At 40.4% G+C, this 18,697-nt stretch overlaps 2 protein-coding genes across 4 annotated transcripts; both read left to right on the top strand.

Annotated features, from left to right (window-relative positions):
- Window positions 1-2,515: 2,515 nt before the first annotated feature.
- Window positions 2,516-14,438, top strand: LOC307266717 (protein FAM117A-like). Of its 3 annotated transcripts, none has more exons than XM_080048809.1 (8): window positions 2,516-3,227; window positions 4,155-4,300; window positions 4,997-5,092; window positions 5,458-5,574; window positions 6,226-6,354; window positions 6,639-6,825; window positions 10,222-10,387; window positions 12,667-14,438. In XM_080048809.1, exons 1-8 carry the CDS (start codon window positions 3,104-3,106, stop codon window positions 12,926-12,928), a joined length of 1,227 nt encoding a protein of 408 aa, XP_079904935.1. In that variant the 5' UTR covers window positions 2,516-3,103; the 3' UTR covers window positions 12,929-14,438. The 3 variants fall into 3 exon arrangements, with proteins under 3 accessions (XP_079904935.1, XP_079904936.1, XP_079904937.1); XM_080048811.1 differs by lacking the exon at window positions 2,516-3,227 and adding an exon at window positions 3,265-3,304; XM_080048810.1 differs by lacking the exon at window positions 4,997-5,092.
- A 318-nt stretch (window positions 14,439-14,756) lies between these two features.
- On the top strand, window positions 14,757-17,057 carry ndufa4b (NDUFA4 mitochondrial complex associated b). Its single transcript, XM_080048824.1, has 4 exons — window positions 14,757-14,956; window positions 16,258-16,346; window positions 16,508-16,568; window positions 16,724-17,057. Exons 1-4 carry the CDS (start codon window positions 14,915-14,917, stop codon window positions 16,778-16,780), a joined length of 249 nt encoding a protein of 82 aa, XP_079904950.1. The 5' UTR covers window positions 14,757-14,914; the 3' UTR covers window positions 16,781-17,057.
- The last annotated feature ends 1,640 nt before the right edge of the window (window positions 17,058-18,697 follow it).

Raw genomic sequence — 18,697 nt, 5'->3', positions numbered from 1 at the left:
ATTGAGATTTGGGATATGTGTTATTTAAAACTGCAATAAAACTGCCTTTTTTAAAAAAAAACATGAACTGCTGGTATGCAGTGGATAGTCCTTGTATTTATTTTGTTTTCGGTTCTAGAAATTGATATGCCACTCAGCCTGCTCACTAGGCCAGGCTCAAATCTTAAATATTGTTAAAATTTTCACGTTCCCGAGGTAATGTATTCTACTTTGGTAAACTCCTGACTTTCTCGGTTACCTCATGTGTAACACATCAGCATGTTAGCATTGTCATTGTGGCCCTGTTAGCATGCTGACATTAGCATAGTTCATCACAGCACTGCAGTTGCCTACAGCCTCAGAGATGCTAGCATAGCTGTAGACTAGTCAAGTAAATTTCAGCTGTGCTACTTGGCATGCAGCATGTCAAAAAAAAAAAAAATCCAGTAGTTTATTTTCACATTGGCTACCAACATACAATTTCCATTATCCTCAGCTGTGTGCTTAAGGTTACCAAACGTTAGCTTGCTAACAAAAAACGAAGGTGGAAAACATGGTAAAGATTAAACCATTCCGAACCATGGCATATGTCAACATTGTTGTTTTGTGTGAGTAGCCTATTATGTTCGATTGGTAACATTCTCAATTAGCTCAAAGCTCTGCAGTGACTACTTATAGCCTTCCAGAGCAGCTTCAATGTCTGAGTCTTGTTCATGCACATAATGTTGTTGAACTGATTCCACATTTAAACATTATCATTTTTCTTCAAGTCACGTTGGTTGCCATTTGGCCACTCAGAGATTGCTAACTCTGAGCCAATTTATCACTAACCTGAAAGAAAATTGCAAACTGGGGGGGGGGTGTTAGTTATCAATAGCATTTTAGCTATTGATAACTAACATAAGCTATGCTCTTTCTCACTGTGCACAAGTCACTTTTTGCTTTACATGTCTCCTATATGTAGCTAATCTTTGTAAAGCATGACATAGCCTCTCTTTGAATGCGTTTGAGAAAGTGTGAGGTCATAGGTTAGGATCATTCATTAATTAGCGCAGACAAATACACAGAGCAAAACAAACAGACGCTGAAGGTCCTTTGGTAAACTTTGGAAATGCATTATGTAGGAGATACATTCCAGATGGACATACTGTCCAATTAACTGCCTGGCTACTGCAGAGGGTGTGAAAGTTGAGTTTGAATATATTGTCTTTGGCTGTTTTGTGCAAGTGACATCAATTGTTGGGTGGAGTTGTCTAGATAGATGAGCAGGCCGAAAGGGACACATGGTTGAGCATTTTACAGTTCTGTGATAAAGTGGATTCACTCCCATTCTGGTGTGCTGGACACACAAGTGTGTTATCTACACATGGACCAAAGTCTCGCATAATCAAGTGTAGGCTACATTACATTTAAGGGCCACCAGGAGCCCTAGCACTGGTCTAGGATCTGGCCCTGAAAGTGCATGCCATGTTATCTCTACCCCCTTCTCTTGTACCGCCACTGTCACTCCCTTTTTACACATAGTCTGTACAGTTATCTCTTACAATACACACTGTGTCACATGCATGCACACCACCCAAAACCACTTCACAGTCCACCCAGATGGTGTGCACGCCCAGCTGGTCTCAGGATAAGTATGATGAAACAATTAGCCTACAAATAAATGAATATGATGATGAAACAGTTTGAGGACCACACAAGTTTGTTTTGTTTGTTAAAGCCCATTTACAGATCAAATATACGGTATATCAAAGATGATACGATGTTTTGCAAATCTTACAGTGTTTTAGAAAGTCTAAATCTATTTTTCTTTTGTATGTTCATCCTGCATTTATAGAAGATGAACATATTTGATTTAGCAGACTCTTGCTTTTTTGAGTTATCCATCACACTCAACGTCAAGTCTTCATTAATTTTTTTTGTCAAATCACATTATTGGTATGAGGTAATGCAGTGCAGACTTTTCAAATCAATCTTCTCTTGCAATGCATCACCCCATGACAATGTTATACTAACACAAATGAATAAATGTGGATTACACAAAAATCAATCAAGTGTCAGAAGCTTGCAAAGGTTTTCTCATGCTGTAGGCCCACTAAATAAAATGAATGCAAACACACTGGGGCAAATACACTGGGATGGCCCGTTAACAGCAAACATATGTATTAGAGATTGGCTACACTACACTAGGCTAGTTAACTACAGTAGCGTCTGGTTATCAAAAGTAGTCCATGTATTTTCAGTGTCTAGCTTAAAAGTGTTAAAATTTAAAAAAAAAAAAAAGTTTGATGAGGAATTTTCAGCTCGATTTAGATGTCAAAAATCAGTTACTATGAAATATGAATTGGGGGCGGTGACAGCAAACTTCATTGTCTGGGTTTGACGGATTGATGGCGCCTTGGCCAATAGGATTGAAGGGGGTAGCTCCAACATCAAATCAAAAGTGCGCTTCGTAGCCGGGCCCAACCCACTCTTCGCCACATAATTAAAACCCACCACAGCAGCGTGGTGGTGGCTAGAAGTGTTTGGAGTTTAAACAAGGACACGGAGGGGGAGAACAGGCGTCCACCTCACAACTCCTGGGGGGTCCACTGAAACACGACAAAAGCCTAAAATTAAATACACACCTCGAGGTTTCCTCAGAAGACCCAGGAGTAAACGTTAAAGTGACTTTTTGGTATTTTTAAAAGCTGGAGCTGCTTCCTTGTTCGAGAACGGGGTAAAATAACTCGACATCCTCACAAAGAAACTTTTGCTTGCTAGGCTGCTAACTCTGCTCGCTCACAAGCCAGACTAGAGAGAGAGAGAAAAAGTATGATCACTACCGAGGACTTAATCTCTGGATGTTTATAACGTCTCATCTGTCGAGCTAAGCGCAGCTGGTAGTTATATTTACTCTGAAATTATACATCTAAACGAACCAAAGTTTAATTTTGTAACGGTTTTTTGGGTGGTCTTCACCAGTGGAGGAAGGGTTGCAGCTGGTGAATTTAGCCAGCCATCACCACCACCACCATTGTTTTCCTCACAGCGCCCCCAGATCTCCATCAGGCTGGGCACCCATTGCTCCATTGCTATTTTTCAGTCTGTCAGCCAAGGAGCTGAGTAGACCCAGATTTGAAACATGTCTGGCCGGAGTGGAGTTGTGCATATGCGGGGAGCTACTTTGGGTCCACAGCCCCTCAAGGCTACAATCCCCTATCAGCTGGCCAGCAAGCCTCGAGCACACCGGAGAGATGGAAAGACAGGTATGAGCTCAACACCTGTCAACATTCTATGGATCAAGTCGGACAAGCTTAAATGCAATGCCATGATAACGCATAAAGTAGGCTACCTTTTCAAGTTACTTTACCATTGGTTTCAAACTTGAAAGAGATTTCCTAGCAAAGGCCCAGTGTTTAGGAAACACCTGTAGTAGAAGCATCCAATTATTAAGTAAATAATGTTAAAACAAGGGAGTAACTGCAGCATCATCCTCTAAAATAAGGGGTTCAACTGACCTCTTGCCACCTTTAATTCATTGTGAAGGCACTACATTGCATGTATGTGACAAGTACGTGTTTACATTAAAGTTTAGCCTATTTAAAACAACTCGATGTATAATATAACGTATATAATATTGAGTCAATGTCATAGAAAATATATTAATATGGATAATTAAACCTTGCCGTTAATACTCACAAGACTTGTTTATAGCTATTCGTAATGCTGTATTTGTATTATCAATTATCTGGCAAAAACCTTGTTGATCAATACATGAAATTTCAGCAAATTGTGAAAAATGCCTATTACAGGTTTATTATGTATTTAGATGGCTAGTCCAAAATCAGACGGATAAATCTACATATATTTTTGAACCAGTTAATCTTAATTTTTCTTTAAAGAAAGGCCTGAAACCATTAAATGATTGCCATTTGAGAATTCACAATTTGATCATTTGTTATTTGTAGCGATGATGTTGTCAATGTTGACATGGCAAGCCTCCTGACTGTAAACAAATTATACATGTTTTAACTATTTGTTTATCTGAGCATTCGACGAAAGCAATAATATCGCTGTATGTTCTGATACGTAGGGGTAAACATTTAATGGTGTACTATAGGTACACTTAACAAATACCAGGCTAGTTGAATCTGTAGCTGCATGTCATTTACAAAGTTGTCTGCGTTTGCCAGCTGGAAATACCAAACAGCACCAGGCGAGCTCCGGCATGAGGCGGACAATGTCTTTGGATGCCATCATCGGGCCGTACCTGCAGGGACACTGGCCCAAAGAATCAGAGGGGCAGAGCAGCCTGTCTCGAAAGGACAAATCCACCCAGGTCAGCTCCGGACCAAAAATAATGTTCCCTAGTGTAATTACGATAATAATGAGCTGTTACCATATTAAGTATTTTTGTTTTTAATTCAGAGATGATTTACATCAATGCAGAGGGGTTTGGTGTGTGTGTGTGGGGGGGGGGGGGGGGAAGGAGGTGGCAGATGGGGTCAGGTCAAGCAAGACTAGGATTAGATAACAGTTTTTAGTAAAGAGGGGGAGAGGGAGTGTCCAGTGGTGCTTGAATTGCTATTACAGAGCGAGAACCACATCGATGATGAGTGTCAGCTAATGAGGCCGTTTTGGCTGCTGCTGCACCCATCCTCTGCTTTGTGCGCGCAGGCCCTTCGCGGCTGATCTACTGCTGCCCACATCCTCCCTCCTATCTTTTGTTTTTCAGTTTCTTTTGCTCATCGACAAGTGCAAAGAGAGAGTCTGTGGGTGTGGATGGTGTGATGTGATGTGGCTACAGATCAGCCCTCCAGCACTTGTTGCAGAAGTGTGCAGCTTTTGGTGAAATAAGTGTGTAGTCCTGATGTAATGCATGAATCTAACACAGCGGTTTCCAGTCTTCTAGATTTTCACATGATCGCAAGGCAGTGTCAGACTGTTTGATGTATAGGCTTTGTTTATTAGTCACGTGTGATCTTATGCAAGGAGTTTTTTTTAGTTCTTATGGTTGCATTTCTTCCCTCCCCAGACCCCAGACTCATGGTCAGATAAATCCCAGAGCAGGAGAGGTAGCGGCAGCCACAAACGATCGGCGTCGTGGGGCAGTGCCGAGAACCTGCGCGAGGTGAACATCTGCCTGTGTTGCTTGACGTGTGTGTTTGTGACAACCAGTTTTGCATCAAAGGGGGAAAGTTCTCGAAAAAGGGCTGACTCAATTGATTTGACAGTGTTGAGCAACTTGAGACCAAATTATCTCGCCTGCAAAGAAACTTCCCTTTTTGGCAGTTTTTACCAGAGCTTCACTCCCCATTATCATCTTTTATCTGAACCATCACATAATTAGATTATCACTTCAAAATATATATATTTTTTTACAACACGCCTCTGAAGGGACCTTGTTGTTGTGTGTGTGACATTTGTAAGTTTAAAGGACTTCCTCTTTGTGTTTATGTGTGCAGGCTGACTCACACTAACCTCTGTTCTTTGCAGATTGCTAAACTAAAACAACAGCTGCAGCAGTGCAGCAAGCCTGTGGTCTCTGGGGGACAAGATAAAGACGGGCAGCGCGGCTATCCTCAGGGGAGCTGTAACCTGGGAACTACCCAGGTACCTTAGCATCATCCATAAACACAGTCACTACTTACTTCATGCACGCATGTGTCTGTGTGTGTACACTTTTTAACGGGCAAGATCTCCAGGGCAACTATTTCTACCTCCAGACAAGTAGGCCTATCACTGATTTAAAATTCATCAAAGTAATCTAAGCAGCGCAGCCCACTGCAGGAAGCACATGAACTAAAACACTGAACCAACAGGAAGACTACTACATCACGTTGCTTCTCCTTTTCAGAACGAAATACGTAGTTCTGCTTTTGGGCACAGCTGGTCTGCACTGTCTTGATGCGTAGGACCCCACCCCACTGGCAACAGGCGGTCTCAGACCAAAGTCTTGTGTGGTGGAACCTGTGAGACCCGATTTTGCACCTGAAATCATTAATAGAATTGTATTAAGGATTGTTGTATTTAATTTTCATTGATATCTCCAGAAAAATGTGCTTTGGAAGCTGCATAAGATTGCTCAAGAATTTGGTTTATCATTAAAAAATAATAACAAACTTTATTTAAATGGCACTCCTCGTGCAAGGAATTTTGCTCAAGCGATTCACTCCAAAAGGAGAGCAAAAATAAAACACAATGTTGTTGCTTCTTGGGAGTAATGCAGAAGAAATTCCATTTAACCTGTTTTTGTGCCCTCAGACTCAGCCAATTCCCATCCCCGTGTCTCCCCTGTTTACACTGGTCCCTCGACTGCGCTGCAGCGTGGAGGGCCTCAACCAGGAGCTGGAAGGCATGTTCATATGCTATCCACCGCACCATCAGCACAGGGTAACTGTCAACCACCCTACACGCAACATAAATATGTGAAAATGATCAGCAGTTGCTTTAGTTATAAAGAAAAGAAAAACATTCTCAGTCTGACAGGCATGAAAGGTGGAGTCAGCAAGTCTGGAGAATGCTTGTCAAAATCACTTTTTGTCAAAATTAGTGAATATCTCCTCACGATCTACTAGCTTTCTGTACTGTGTACTTTGACAACAAACGTTCTCCAGAATAGCTGACTCCATCCATATAATTACACAACGTTAATGCGTTTTTTCCCCTGTTGTCAGCTGCTTGAGGTTCCAGACGGACACCGGGCTCCGGTCCCTCCACAGAGCAGCAGCAGCGGATCTCAGAGTGACCCGGCCACCACACACCTGTCTTCATCTTCCTCCTCCTCCTCACCCAGCTCCCCACCGATCTACATCTCCATCTCCCCACCAAGCTCTGATGATGCACCTCTCGAGCTGCACCAAGGTTAGTTTCTATAGGGGAGAGTGGGGTAAAGTGAGACACTTTTTACATTTGCTCCCCTCTAAGTGAGCTAAAATAATTAATCATTCAAATTGACACATCTCCCATTAATTCAGGATGGGTAGTGAAAATATGATTGTTGTGAAAAAAGTTGTCTTGTGTCTCACTTTACCGCAGTTTAGGGGTAAACTGATCCACTTACTTTTTCCACTCTGAAACTACCATAACAACACATGTTTATTATACTATCTATGGTTGTAACGGCTAGAATCCTGACAGCTAGCTTGAAACTACATATTCCAGAACTAATGTCGGACTACTTACAGAATCATGGGGTTTGGTCAATTAAGCAAATTTTTTTCTCCAAACACTTGAAAGTAACTCTGATCAAATACAACATATAATTTACAATGTTTTAATTAACATTCAAATGATATATACAGGTGAAACTCAAAAAATTAGAATATCGTGCAAAAGTTCATTTATTTCAGAAATTCAACCTAAATGGTGAAACTAATATATTATATAGACTCATTACATTCAAAGTGAGATATTTCAAGCCTTTATTTGTTATAATTGTGATTATTATGGTTTACAGCTTATGAAAACCCCAAATTCAAAATCTCAGAAAATTAGAATATTACATCAAATCAATAAAAAAAGGATTTTAAATACAGAAATGTCGGCCCTCTAGAAAGTATAATCATGCATATGTACGAAGTACTTGGTTTGGGGCCCTTTTGCACAAATTATTGCCTAAATGCGGCGTGGCATGGATGCTATCAGCCCGTCTGTGACACTGCTGAGGTGTTATGGAAGCCCAGGTTGCTTTGATAGTGGCCTTCAGCTCGTCTGTATTGTTGGGTCTGGTGTGTATCATCTTCCTCTTGACAATAGTCCATAGTTTCTCTATGGAGTTCAGGTCAGGAGAGTTGTCTGGCCATGCATACACAATAATACCATGGTCAGTCAACCAGTTACCAGTGGTTTATGGTACCGTGGGCAGGTGCCAAGTCTAGCTGGAAATGGAAATTGTCATCTCCATAAAGCTTGTCAACAAACAGGAGCATTAAGTGCTCTAAAATCTCCTGGTAGACAGCTGTGGTGACTTTGGACTTGATAACACAGTGGACCAACACCATCAGATGACATGGTGCCTCAGATCATCACTAACTGTTGAAACTTGACAGTGGTCTTCAAGCCCCTTGGATTTTGTGCTCCTCCACTCTTCCTCTAGACTGTGGGACCTTGATTTCCAAATGAAACGCAACATTTAATTTGGATCAGTGATAATTTGAGGTATCATGTCATCTGCTGCTGTTGGTCCACTGTGTTATCAAGTCCAAAGTCACCACAGCCATCTACCAGAAGATTTTAGAGCACTTCATGCTTCTGTCTGTTGACAAGCTTTATGGAGATGACAATTTCCATTTCCAGCTAGACTTGGCACCTGCCCACAGTACCATAAACCACTGGTAACTGGTTGACTGACCATGGTATTACTGTGCATGAATGGCCAGACAACTCTCCTGACCTGAACTCCATAGAGAAACTATGGACTATTGTCAAGAGGAAGATGATACACACCAGACCCAACAATACAGATGAGCTGAAGGCCACATCAAAGCAACCTGGGCTTCCATAACACCTCAGCAGTGCCACAGGCTGATAGCATCCATGCCACGCCGCATTTAGGCAATCATTCATGCAAAAGGGGCCCAAACCAAGTACTTAGTACATATGCATGATTATACTTTCTAGAGGGCTGACATTTCTGTATTTAAAACCCTTTTTTTATTGATTTTATGTAATATTCTAATTTTCTGAGATTTTGAATTTGGGGTTTTTATAAACTGTAAGCCATAATGATCACAATTATACAAGTTAAAGGCTTCACATATCTCACTTTGCATGTAATGAGTCTGTATAAGATATTATTTTCACCTATAAAGTTGAATTACTGAAATAAATGAACTTTTGCATGATATTCTAATTTTTCGAGTTTCACCTGTAGAACCAATTAGAATAAAATACAGTCTGGGGGTCAGAACACAGGACCATTAGAGTCAGCTAGTGTCTGGTGGTCAGAGCAAAGGACAATCAGAACCAGCTAGAACAGCCTGGGACTCAGAACACAGGACTAGACCTTTCATTCATATATCTCCTCATGTGCCGCTACCTGTCCATATTGTGTGAAAAGAAATCTGGTGTCAATACACAGCAAAGGCTCTTTTTAAACTGGTATGTAAACAAAGTGGGGCGACCTTATCTAGCAACATGCCTCTTTACAGAGCCTAGGCTGTGTATTAACACTGTATTTTTTTCTTTTTACTGCGCACACAGTACAACAGGTGGGGGATCACGAGGAGATATTAACTGACTGAGTCCACCTTAGTAGTAAAATGGGCCATTACCAGAAACAAAAGGGAAAGTGAACTTCTGTGTAACATTCACACCTAACCACTCCTAAATTAGTAAACTACTCGGAGACAACTTAAAATAAGAGAACCACTCTCACAGGCAACGTTCTGAGACGCACACAAACATATAGACCAGTCAAAATGCATTCAATAAAGGGGTCTGTGGTTAAGCTACTAAACAGGAGAGGATATTTCATGCGCAGTAGTGGTCCAGCAGACCGCAGCAGTTCCAGACTGGATAACATTATCATGCCCCGGCCAAATGGTAACATTTTAAACAGAAAAGTCTCTTAATGTCATAGATAGTAAATAATAATGTACACACAAGTTGAGAAAAAGGAATAAATCAAAATGAGAGGTTTCAAACTCTTTAATCATACTTTACCGTGCTCAAACTCGATTGTAAGCTTTGCTTTTAACCACAAGCAATGCAGGCAATGGTATAGTTGTTGTCAAACTGGATTGACTGCAAAAATATAAGGATTGCATTTTCATTATCTTGTGATACACTGACTGTAGTGTAGTCACGCTTGCTTTACCAACAAAGAGGAGCACTTTTGTAACTTATCAAGTGAAAGGTATACTATTTAAAAATGAATAGTGACTATGGTATGTCTTAATCTGTGCAAGGTTTTGTTTTATTCAGTGCAGATTTGTCCTTTTTGCTCTGAAATGTCATGTCCAAGCCATTGATGTATTTGTATATTTAAAAAAAGTCTTAAACCTTTGACTATAATTGAACAAAGGTGACATTTCTCCTTAATACTGGTGACAAAATTCCTGATATAAATGCTAAGAACTCCACCTTTCTATCATAAAACCAAATCTATTGAGTTTCTGCAGAACTTGAGATGAATCCTGAAGGTAATTTGACACAAATTGAGTAAAAGCAACTGCCTCATTAAACTGTCTTCGGAGGTTTTGCGAAATATAGAATACGATTTATATTGACTCCTTTGACCCCCCCTCCTGTTTTCAGGTCTTCTAGACGGCGCTGAGATGTGCCTCCTGTCTCGGTTCTCCTCCCAGAACGAGGCGGAGCTCTCACTGCCTCTGTCATCATCCCCAGGGCCCAACAACAGCTGCTGCTTCCAGAGAGAGCCTCCAGAGGGCTGCGAGAAGGTCCGAGTGTGGGATGAAACCAGGTACCTTTTTGTCAGTGTGTCTGAACACAATTCACCCATAACCCTAATCCAATTTATGTTACGTGGTTGGGCTCACAGTTGGGGACTGGTTCTTTTTAAAGGTGGAGTCAGCGATTTCAGACTGCTTGTTGTCAAATTCACTTTTTGTCAAAATCTGTGACTATCTCCTCACCATCCCCTACCTGCCCGTACTGTGTGTGAGCTGAAAAAAAAATCCAGTGTTAATATATATACAGCATCGGCTCCATAAACGGGCATGTTGCTAGCTACGATGGCTTGGTCATACCCGTTTACAGAGCCTAGGTTGTGCATTACAAACAGATTTTTTTGTCTGTTTTTCAGAATGAGTGACTCCATCTTTTAAATAAAAAGTTTAAAAATCGATGCGGCAGAACCACAGAGATTGTTTTTCATTTAGGTCAGTTGGAGATTGTGCTATGTTTTGCTAGTAGCGGGACTAGCGACTCATGTAGCATCGAGCGGTGGGCTAAAGAGGTCTGAGCTCACTGCTTTTTAAATCCACACCCTCAGATTTCTGATGATTTTCAAGCTTGTAGTCTTCTGCTCCAACCATCACTTGAGGCAATTTTTTTTCCAGATTTTATGCTTAAAGGCCTTTTTTTTTAAATATATATATACACGTTTTTTTTACCTCATGCATGCAATAGCACTCCTTGGGCCCTGTAAATAGACTTTTAATGTGGAAAAATCTGCAGAGTTTCCCTTTTAATTGGGCCAGTTACCTGATGTTTCTCTTCACCCTTCACTGGGAAATGTCCATAGGGCTCATTGGGATGAAGTGAGTGCTGCAATCCAGTTTTTAAAGAGGACCTATGATGCTTTTTGACTTTTATGACCTATAAACATTGTTATGATGATTCATAGTCATGCTTAACCATACTAAATTATCAAATAATGACTTACATGCATTTCGACGTATTCCCTGCTGACCGTCTGGGGTGTCTGTGCAGAGCACTAAACACTATTCTAGCCAGTCGAGAAGTCACGTGTTCAAAGCGGTCTACCCTTTGTAACTTTGTGACGTCGCATGTAACTTTGTGAAGTCACCACGCGGATGTTTCCATGTATGGTAATGCTGTCACTTCCCTGTTCGCGTCTGCCTCGCGCCCTTATAGGTCCATGCTCGCGCTTCCCGCCACTGAAAGTGTTCCGGAAGGAAGGTAACCAATCACAACGGAGTGGGGTTTGCAGGAGGGGGGAGGGGAGCGGAGATTGCCGAAGCACAGGCGGAGGGAGCGGAGATGGCCGATGCGCACACACTCAAGTGTTGACAGGATGTGCTGGATCGCCAAAATAAGAGAAAGAGCTTCCCGAAAATCTACATAGTTTTTTGTGATGTGATTCGTGTCAGGTTGCTCTATAGCAGTGTAAAACAAGAAATTAAGACCAGAAAAGTAGTATAATAGGTCCTCTTTAATGAGTCATTCATACTAAGTCTGTGTGTGGGTGCCCTCTGGTGGTGGTCCTCCCACAATAACCATGTATTTACATTTGTCTTGCACTATAATAAGACATGACTGGACATTTAACCAAAGTGCTAGAACAAGTTTGGTTAAGGCCAGGCATTTAAAATATCATCTTGTTAGGTTTAGTTCACAAACCACAACCTAGGTCGAGACAGATGGCCTCCCACATAAGAGCCAGGTTCTGTCCTGAGGTTTCGTCCCATTAAAGGGGAGTTGTTTCTTGCCACTGTCAAACATTGCCAGATCATACGGGATTGTTAGGTCTCCGCAAACACTATGATCAAGACCTACTCTGTATGAAAAGTGCCATGAGATAACTTCTCTTGTGATTTGGCGCTATGTAATTGAAACTTTGAATAAGTTACACGTCTAACAGAACTTTAAAGATATTTGCTACAGTGCAGTCACTGTAGTGTTTATGTACCCACACTAAACTCTAACCCCCACCGGTACTGCCCTAACACTGCTGTGCTAACACCAAATTACTGCATGTTTTACGGTCTGTCCTTCTGTTTCCCTGGACCTGTATATTGTCATGTTAAATTAGGGTTCAGTAAATTCTGCCACAGTTGCAATTAACTACTCATTGTCATGATTTAATGAAGGCTCTAACCACTACACAAGAGCTCCCCCCTGTTTTCGTGTCACGAGGAGTGACTGCTTTTTAAGTGTATTGAATAAGTATTATTAGACATGCTAAGTGTGTGTATGCATGTAATCAAAGCACCTCATTTCTACCAGGTGTTAGTTTGGTCACATGTTGCTAACCGCCCGTCTCCTCTGGTTCTCTAGCGCTCCATATTCTCTCAAGCCGGCCTTGGTCTCCTCCTGCCCAGACCCCAACAAGGTAAACTTCACCCCCTTTGGGGGCTCAGCCTTTTGCCCGGTCAGCCTCCTCACTCCCCTGCTCCCCTCCATGGACATGTTGTTCCGTAGCCTGGCTATCTCTCCAGTGGGAACCAGCTCCTGCCAGGCCGGTCCTCCAGATCCTCCCGCCACGGCCACCGCTGTTGCTGTAGTTGGGGAAAGCTCTGGGGATGACTTTGCATTCTGATCTCAGCCGCAGATGTTGATGTTGCTTTATTTTAGGGAAGAATTCTTCCTTTTCTAAACGGGTTTAAAAATAATCCTATGTGGAAAAATAATAATATTGAAAAAAATAAGTAATATTTTCTCGTACGCAATCCAATGGATGTGCTTTATGAGCTACTTCTTTGGGTTAACTGTTACTGTTACTTTTTGGCAAAATTTCTGTAATAATATAATCCAAAGATATATCTGGCCAAAGTGAGTGAGAATACAGGGCAGTCTAACTTCAAGCTCTATCTGAGACGGTATATGTTGGAGGACTCTGACGCCCTTACTTGCTGCACAGTCTTCCCCCAAAGAAGCCATGACATACACTTAATTTGTTGATGCTGTTGTTTTTTTAAACTCTTGACTACAGTGTGTCATCTGTCTTTTATCTATCGAGTCTGTGTCAAAAAAGAAAAAAAATTGTTTTTAAGGATTCAAAGGATATATATCTACAATTCACCTTAATGTGTTTTTTTTTTTTTTTTTTTTTTTTTTTTTAAACCTAACATGACATTGCACCTGTTGCTGGTGTACAAAGCATGACAAATCAGTTGGGTACTCCTTTTTTTTTTTTTTTTTTTTTTTTTTACCTGATTTAAAAAGAAAACAGAAAAAAACTGAACTCAATTAAATCACCTATTGATTATTGTAGATTGAAGGGAAATTTTCCTGATGTTGGACTTTGATAGCATTGATACCTAAAAACTTCAGCTTGTGCATTCCTACTTTAAAAGTTGTACATATGTTATTTTTCTTGTCATCTTGTTTACTTGCAAAAGAAAAGTAAGTTGTGCACGTGTTGCTGGATAAAACCCTGTTATTCCTCGAGTGTGCTTGACGGTATGTGTATAGTTTTGAGGTTTCACGGCCTAGTTGACTACCTATCCAGTTTTAGCGGTAGCCTTTAATGTTTCCCTTAAAGATGTTCTCTTTCTTCTGCCAAGCTGACAAGTTTGATGTTCAAATAGTTTTATTTCTGGTAGACATGTTTGCACAAATTGAACTGCTACTTTTGGGTCGCAATTCTTATTTTTATATTCACTTTTTGTACTTTAAGAGTAGTAATGTGTATTTTCGACATATATATTTTTTTTTTACCAATTACCTGCAACATAAGCTTAAAAAAAACCCTGTTACTTTAGTTTTGTTCTGTCAGTATAATGGAGGCAGGTGTTATGTGAGATACTGTATCTGGTGAACTTTTATGCACTTCCAGGAGAGGGTTTCATGTCCATCCGTTGGTCCTGGGTTTATTGTCAGGAGTTTTTGTTTGTGTGTGTGCACGTGGATGGAAAAGTTAACTAGTCTGGTCGTTAGACTCACTTCTCCTAGTTTTTAGTATCCTGGTGAAAATAGTGATCGATTGAAACATTGTCGTCTTTTTCTTTCCAAATAAGCCTCAATTTCAATGTTCTATGCATCGGTGTGAATGCTAGGGATGTGCTGTTATCTCAGGTTCTGTGTTCTGTCCACATAAATATATGATAAATCAATGTGTTGTTTTTGTGATTTATTCAAACTAGTATCTTGATGCTTTGGGCCAAATGTTCCTATTCCTGTAGAAATGCTTTGGGGTTTCTGTGAAAGTGCCTTAAATTCCTAAATTAATTGAAGAGAGCAAAGTCAGTGTTTATGACCTGGTTTCTAATGTGTTAATTTTCCAAGTTCTACATTGCCTATTGATTTTAGTTCTACTGTATGCTCATGCTCTGTGTGTGGGAGTTCTTTACGACAGGCACTTGCTTCCACGACATACAGTTGGCTATACAGTAGTTTACAGTCCAGCTGTTCCATTTGCACTGAGGGATTGGCTGAAGGGACATTGAAGGGGCGGTGTGCACTTGACTGTCCGTCTAGACTAGAAGAAACGTCACAAGACAAGATCTTCCGCAGAAGCCAGCTGTGTAACCGGCAGAATACTCTCCTCCTGTAACGGACTCGGTTAGTGAGAGGATAACTCGCCATGTTAGGGGTCGTCGCCAAACAGCTCAAGAGCCATCCTGCTGTAAGTCCTGAACACCTGAACACCTTTTTTCTCAAAATAATTTATAAACTAACCGGTGACATTGATAACGCTGCGGAGGACGCGGTGGTTATAGGGCGCTCGCCCGGCCCGCTCCCACACAAACTCACCTTAATTATCTGGCGTGTATCACCTGTTTATTTTTATTTTTATAGGCATATCAGTATTCAGTATGTTGCCTTTTTAATGCCTTTAACGGTTTGGATATTTTACAGTAGCCTACACAGCCGTGTATTTCAATATGAATGCGGAAATATATTTTCCCTCGAGACAGCTTTCGATTTGAAATGGATCAATAAATCCACTTTATGGTCCACTTTAACTTGCCTAATCCATCCTTTCTCATAAATGTAATTTTCTATTATAATATTTCCTCCTGTAGAGGCTTTTTTTCATCAGCCAAACTTCATGACAGGGTCATTTATTCTCATTTTCTTAAACTGCTCTAAAAGATGGCACACCTGATCCTGATGCGTTAATAAAAGAGGTGATCGACATAGGCTATAATAGTCTAAGTGGGTTATTTCAAGAGTGAAAAATGCGAAAGGGAGGGGGAAAAAGCATTTCCTCTCAAAGGGCACACGATGTGTCATTATGCTGCCATGTGTGTAGTGCGATGCAGCACGTACGCTATGTATGCTCAATACTGGCACGAGTCCAGGCAACAACAATGCATGGTGAGATAGTGAGATTCTTTAATCCAAGGGCGAGGGGGTGAAACCGGTGAAACAGATTACTTTACGGCAGCTTCCATATCAATGTTTTACATAGGCCTACAGTCTATGATATTAATAGAAATAAAATAAATATTTGTCCTCCAAAACACTGTAGGAGAAACATTTATGTGATTAAATGCTCCATTATTTTCATATGATATGAACTATAGGTCTATCTATACAAGCTGTAAAGTGGCACTTCACATTTGTAATTTGGCTGATGGAAAGGAAGAAAACAATGGTTCCCAACATTGGGGCGGGTTCCCACAAGGTTTCACAAGACAAGTCTGAGGGGTCGAGAGAGATACAGTAAATGATTTTGATCGTCTTTCAGATTTTATTTTTTTAATTTTGCCTAACAATAATTTGCTATGTAAAATAATAATTCAAAATCAAATAGAACCGGGCAAAAGTAAAAGGGAGTCTCAAGCCAAAAATGTTCAGCCTGTGATACAGAAAAATAACAGATCCTATTTTGTCGGTTGTGTTCTCCTAAGTTTGCGTTGGATGTCAGAATTTGTATCAAACCTGCATTGTGATTGATTTACACTGTTCTTTGTCCACTAGCTCATCCCTCTCTTCATCTTCATCGGTGGCGGGGCAACCATGAGCATGATGTACTTGGGTCGGCTGGCTCTGAAAAACCCTGATGTCTCGTAAGTCTCAATAAGCCTACATCTGGAGAAAGTAGAAAGGGTCATTTTTTTTGCATTCGTGCATACTGTAATTGTTTATTTTACCTCAGTGGGTGTGTTCAAGTATCATGTTTCATGAAAAAAACGCTGATAACCTCACATTTTTGTTTTCATGTCCTCAGATGGGATCGCAAGGGCAATCCCGAGCCCTGGAACAAAATTCCTCACGATCATCAGTACAAAGTAGGTATATTTAGCAAAAATAACGATTTCCACAGTTTTGATGCAAGCATACAGTTAGAATATTTGCTGAGGACAAGCCATTTCTTATCCTGCCTCAAAGTCCACTCTGCCTTCGTCATACTGATTGTGTACAATTGTCTATTTGCCGTTTCCAGTTTTTCAAAGTGAACATGGACTACACCAAGCTGAAGAAGGAAGGGCCAGATTTCTAAGCCACCACCTCTTCATCTGTGTCATGAGCCTTTGCACTTTCTTTGCCTAATACAAAACAAACTCATGAGACTGAATGAAGGTTGAATCACACGCACACACACGCACTCATTCAATCAGTCAGTTCATTTCCAGTGTGCTAGGGAAAAGGGGATCATCCACTTACCAATGTCTGTATGAATAAAACAGGTCACAACCTGTTTTCCTAATTAATTAAAAGATTATTTTTGATGTTGTTGTAAATTATTAAAACCATTTAAATGGCACGTGTCACTTGCACCTGCAATCTTTTGTTGGTTTTTCCTGCGCAGTGAGTCTACAGTAGGAACACTAAAAAATATAAGAATTTATTTTCCAACTTACACCTTTTACATTTGAAACCTAATTTTTAACAATACGATCCCCATCTGGTCCTAACATTTGGTATGAACAGTACTAAAGGATGTTTCATTAGTGGCTGAATATGTTTTGGGTTGTTAAGAGAAGGTCATCAGTGAATAACATTGTACTAAAATTGGATTAATTTCAACAAAGAAAAAACTATTAGGTTGTTCAACATATTCTACTGGGGTTAAGTCAAACTCTCATGGGAGCTGTACTTGTTGAATTCTGTTAATATAATCAACCAAAAAAGTATGTTATCTTTGCCAAACTAATGAAGATAATAGTAAGTGCAGTAGTAGTTACCCAGGTTAGCACAGAAAACCCAAAGTAACTCATTTAAGGGTATACAATGAAACAGAAAGCAAAGAAAGATTTTATCTAAAACATAAAGGACACATTTGAGCCAATGAGCTCTTGACTCGGGGGAAATCCATTCATTTCACGAGTTATTTAAGTTTTTTTTGGCCCATCTGCTTCAAGGTTGGTCGTGTTTTGCGTTCAGAGATGGTATTCTGCATACCCTGGTTGTAACGAGTGGTTATTAGAGTAACTGTTGCCTTCCTATCATCTCAAACTATGCCCGTCCTCCACTGACTTCTGACTTCAACAAGGCATTCTTTGTAAACCCTAGAGATGGTTTGGAGTGCAAATCCCAGTCGATCAGCAGTTTCTGAAATACTCATACCAGCCCTCCTGGCACCCTCATTGCCGTGTTCAAAGTCACTTAAACCCCCTTTCTTCCCCATTTTGTTGCTCGGTTTAAACCTCAATAAGTTGTCCCGTCCAGTTCTACATGCCTAAATGCATTGAGTTGCTGACATGTGATTAGTTTAGTTATATATGTTAACAAGAAATTGAACCGCTGTAGCCTACAATAAAGTGGCCAGTGAGTGTATGTATATCCAGAAGCTTAAATATTATGTTATTCCTCTTTTGACCTACAGAGAGCACTGTTACCCTTACTAATGGACCAATCCAAGTTGCCTTGAGAGGAGAAAAGATAGATGGATTTTTTGTTTTGCATTTCTTGAAAAAAGTTATTCTTTTGTCGAGTAAGTTTTATGAACACACACGTAAAAGTACAAGATACATCGTTGGCAACCACAATTTAACCATCAGTCAATCAATCTAGCACATTCTCCCCTCACTTATCAGAAGGTCTTTTTACTTTAGATCGTCGTTGTTCATGCCCTTTATCTTGGTTTGGGGTTTTAATGCTTTTATTTTTTTATAAACATGTTTGATCTACTCTGTAAAGCACTATGGCTTTAGCTATAGCCTACTATGCTATGTATGTCTAATACGAAACTGGTGAACGATTGTGCACATACCTGGCTTCGATGAACAACTTAAGAAGTGAGAACTGATTTAAAAACAATGTTCTCACACAACTCAGCCAATACATTTTTAAAATATTTTGAATATTTTCAAAAAACACTGAAGTCCACCATGTTCTTCTTAGTTTCGTCAGTTGTTGGCGGTAACGCTATGGTAAGCTGCAAACCGCATCTCATTTCAAATAGAAGAAGAAGAAG

Source organism: Ammodytes marinus (genome assembly GCF_949987685.1).
Source record: "Ammodytes marinus genome assembly, chromosome: 20".
NCBI lineage: Eukaryota > Metazoa > Chordata > Actinopteri > Uranoscopiformes > Ammodytidae > Ammodytes > Ammodytes marinus.
This window is presented reverse-complemented; position numbering and strand designations above follow the sequence as displayed.